We start from the raw sequence: 3751 nt of genomic DNA on the forward strand, positions 1-3751 counted from the left end.
CCTTTATATCGTTGTATCTACTTATTAACGAATTCACGAGATTAATGCATATATTTTTCTGCATTTTTAACACTCATTTTTCGCCCTTTTGGGTGATAAAACACAAAGACTGCCTCGAAACGTGTGGCGTACACGGCACTCATCTCGAAAAGGTCCGTATTTCTCAGTAACAAAAACGATACCCAGAGATTTAAAGCTAATGCGTAACAGAGGGAACTTCATATTTTTATGCTAACACAATCTCTCCCTCAATTGCCCTCAAGTTTCGAAAATATCGCGTCCACGCTTTTGTGGAACAGACTGTATCCAGTAACTGACGAATTCCGTGTCGGAAAACTTATGGCGGTTTTGAGTCGATAGAGTCGTCAAGGCTTTGTGAAAAAAGGCACCGAATTAATTTCCACGCCCAATAAAATGGAGTATGTATAATTTCGAACGTTCGTATCGCATAAATGGTTCAAATTGAAAATTCAGATCTTTTCTAACAGCGTGAAAAATGTTCTCTCTCTGGAGACACGTTGAAAATGTGAACGGCTGTTTACGGCGATGGAATTTTCGTGTCGCTTGTCCTAGCCTCGTCTTGTTTATCGAGTGGACCCATCAAATTTTCGACATCGTGCGGTGCAGGTGTCACAGAGGCGTTTGGATTATCTCGGAAAATCAAGATCATTAGTTGCTCTGTTCTCCTGTTTTCTCGTCGTTAAAAACTGTCTCAAGTGTTCTCTGGTCTCCTTTGTTTCGATCCTCTGCAGTGACATTCGATCGCGTTTCCGTCTTTTCCTCTCGCTAAGTGGATTTTCAGGCTTATTTCATCCTTCACGTTGGTGAACATTTTTTCTGTCTCGTTATAAGTATATACCTACTTCCCGTTGAAATTAGATCGACAGATAGAAAATGAAGTATCGCACAATTTTCAGTTTACAACGTTTCGTTTTACCGGAACTATGAAACATTAAACGCTACGGATGTTTGAAGAACCGAATCGTTTCATTTATCTCGAAATGTTGACCTTAAACATTTGTTCTCAAGTGAACCCGTTTACCTTGGTATCCCAATTGCTGTCAGACTGCAGACACTCGCTACAGGATACACCGAGAGGATCATGATGCTGTTGGTCTTGTAAAATCTGGTTTCCTTTTGGAAAAGAATATTGTGGCAGGCGTCTACAGCGAAGTATAGGGTCAGGGTTGAAAGAATGGCGCCCGAGCTCAACAATCCGATACCAAACGTGCCCAGACCTGAGAAAGAAAATTTCACGTGAGACGAATCATCGAGGACAGACAATTATCCTAAGGAAGAAACTGTAGAAGTGTTCGTAGAATTGTTTGTCTCGGCGCCTGCAAAAAGTCACGTTTTATCTAGAATGTTTATTTGGGTTATCGATTGGATTTTATCTGGGATCGTCGAAATATTGCTGTGTAAAGTTAATTGAAAATATACAGGAGTTACGTGAGAATCGTATCTGCGGAAGTAATGATAAATTTTGCTAATAATAGATGCACAGGCGTGAATGATTTTGTGAGAATGAAATAAGAATAAATAGGAAATATCAATCACGGTAGATCGTACTTTTATTGCAACGGAGGTCGCTATTAATCGATATGTCGTGCTCACGTACGGATGTATTGTTCGTTTACGTTTTTTCCTCGGACAAATTTCTTGCATCACGACGATTGAGAAACTGCCTGTCAGAGAAACGCTGTTTTTTTTTTTTTTTCTGAAACAGGAGACTTGGAATGTATAATTTTCTCTTCAAGATCTAAGGTAACTTCTAAACCACAAGAAGTAATTGAGGAAAAGTCGCGTCGGTGTTGATGGAATATTTACTTTGGGTAGAATTATGACAACCTCGTATTTGAAAATATTAGAATGGCGGTGATTATGAAACTTTAGATAAAAATAATGTATTTCATCAAAGTAATTTCCACACGATTTTATACACTTTCCCTAACGATTAATTAGCCTCGTTACTTGAAATTTAGAAAAATCATTAGTCTTTGAATTGCAAAATTCTTTGAACGATGCTTCATTTCGGAATCATTTATTTGTGTTTAACCGTATCGTTACTATTGCCGCCTGTAGGCGTTTTGAAATTTTTCTCCCACTATATCGTTGGAGGCTTTTGGTGCACTTCTATCTTAACTTTATCCTTTACACACTTCCACCTTAATTTAGTATATTGAATTTTAAAACGATACGGCCAAAATAACAAATTTTGCTGTCGTGCTTAAAAATTTACAGTCAGTCATCCACGTTACGCATTAAAATCTGCCGTAGCGAAAGGGTTAAAGAAATGGTAGTCCGTTGGAGGTAAGGTCGAGTGAATTAGGGGATGATGTGGTAAAATTTCGTATTCTTTACCTAGGATTGTTTTCAATAATTTTTCTTAATCATCGACTGCCCTATTTGGACTTTTTCTTGGCTCATTTCCAATTAAAAGTCTCCAATCCTGTATTTTTCACACTAACGTTCAACTGTCCTAACATTTACATAATCTTATTCAAACGCTAAATTTACAGTTTTTACCGCAGTTTTTCCAAGTTCGAACTTACATAAAACGATTACGCGAATATCCTGATTATTCATCATGTCGGACAATAGTATCCAAACCATTGTACAGTGGATTCCGGTTAATTGGGACACATTGGGACCGGACTAATTTGCCCCAATTAAGCGGCTGTCCCAAAAAAGCGAATTTCAACGGGCAAAATCTGAACAACGCAAAAAATGAAGCCAAAAACGATTTATTAAAAAACGTATGTAATATTCGGTCTTGAATACAAATGTGTGTTTATAAATAATATTAACAAGTAATGAAAAATAAGTAAATAAACACAAATATTATGTAATGTATTTATATTCCGTTCTTCAGTATCTGTCCCAAATAAACGGCGGTCCCGCTCAACAGGCGTCCCAATTAAGGGGGTATTCTATTCTAGACTTTTCAAAAAAATCGATTTTATTTTTTTACATTTTCTGAAGGTAGACATTTGCAGAAGTGTAACTGTCGGAAGAATCTTTCGAATTCGTAAAATTGACGAAGTTATAGATGGTTAAAGAAGACGACATGTAGTCCGGCGTCCCAATTAAGGGGGTATTCTATTCTAGACTTTTCAAAAAAATCGATTTTATTTTTTTACATTTTCTGAAAGTAGACATTTGCAGAAGTGTAACTGTCGAAAGAATCTTTCGAATTCGTAAAATTGACGAAGTTATAGATGGTTAAAGAAGACGACATGTAGTCCATAGCCGTAAGTATACCATTCTCGTGTAACTGGTATGAGAAACTTTAAACGCGTTTTTCTCGAAACCATGTTTTTCTAAATGGCTGACATGATATCTCAAGTTCCAGTTGTCCGATTGACTCGAAATTTTACATGCACCTTCGGTGGATGTGCCGTTATCGTCTGAACCATAATTATGCCAAAATATCTATTTTTCTGATTTTTAGAGCCTCTGAAAGACGAAAAAAAAATCGACAAAATCGATGCACAAAATTCAAAGTACCGCTATTTTGTAAATTTTCAATATTTTTTTTTTCATTCTGGTTCACACCATAATCATATTAGTACTACTCAAGAATCCTTTTGATTTTTTCATTTTGGATAAACAGAATGGGCGGAATCGTGTCAGCCAGTAGGACACTTTTTTTTTAAAGGGACCGCACTGAATGATATATAATTCAGACAGTTTTGTTTATTTTCACTTGAAAAAAATTGTGAACTTTCTTAAAACATGAATAAATATGTAT

General features: G+C 36.5%; 1 protein-coding gene across 1 annotated transcript in view; it reads right to left on the reverse strand.

The window, feature by feature from the left end:
- LOC108580227 (organic solute transporter alpha-like protein) overlaps positions 1-3751 on the reverse strand; it is an 11679-nt gene that overhangs the window by 6270 nt on the left and 1658 nt on the right. Inside the window, exon 2 of the mRNA XM_017943936.1 lies at positions 1043-1238. Within this exon, the coding sequence (XP_017799425.1) occupies positions 1043-1238 (196 nt within the window). The remainder of the gene's footprint in view (positions 1-1042; positions 1239-3751) is intronic.

This window comes from Habropoda laboriosa, unplaced genomic scaffold (genome assembly GCF_001263275.1).
Source record: "Habropoda laboriosa isolate 0110345459 unplaced genomic scaffold, ASM126327v1 scaffold9, whole genome shotgun sequence".
Classification (NCBI taxonomy): domain Eukaryota; kingdom Metazoa; phylum Arthropoda; class Insecta; order Hymenoptera; family Apidae; genus Habropoda; species Habropoda laboriosa.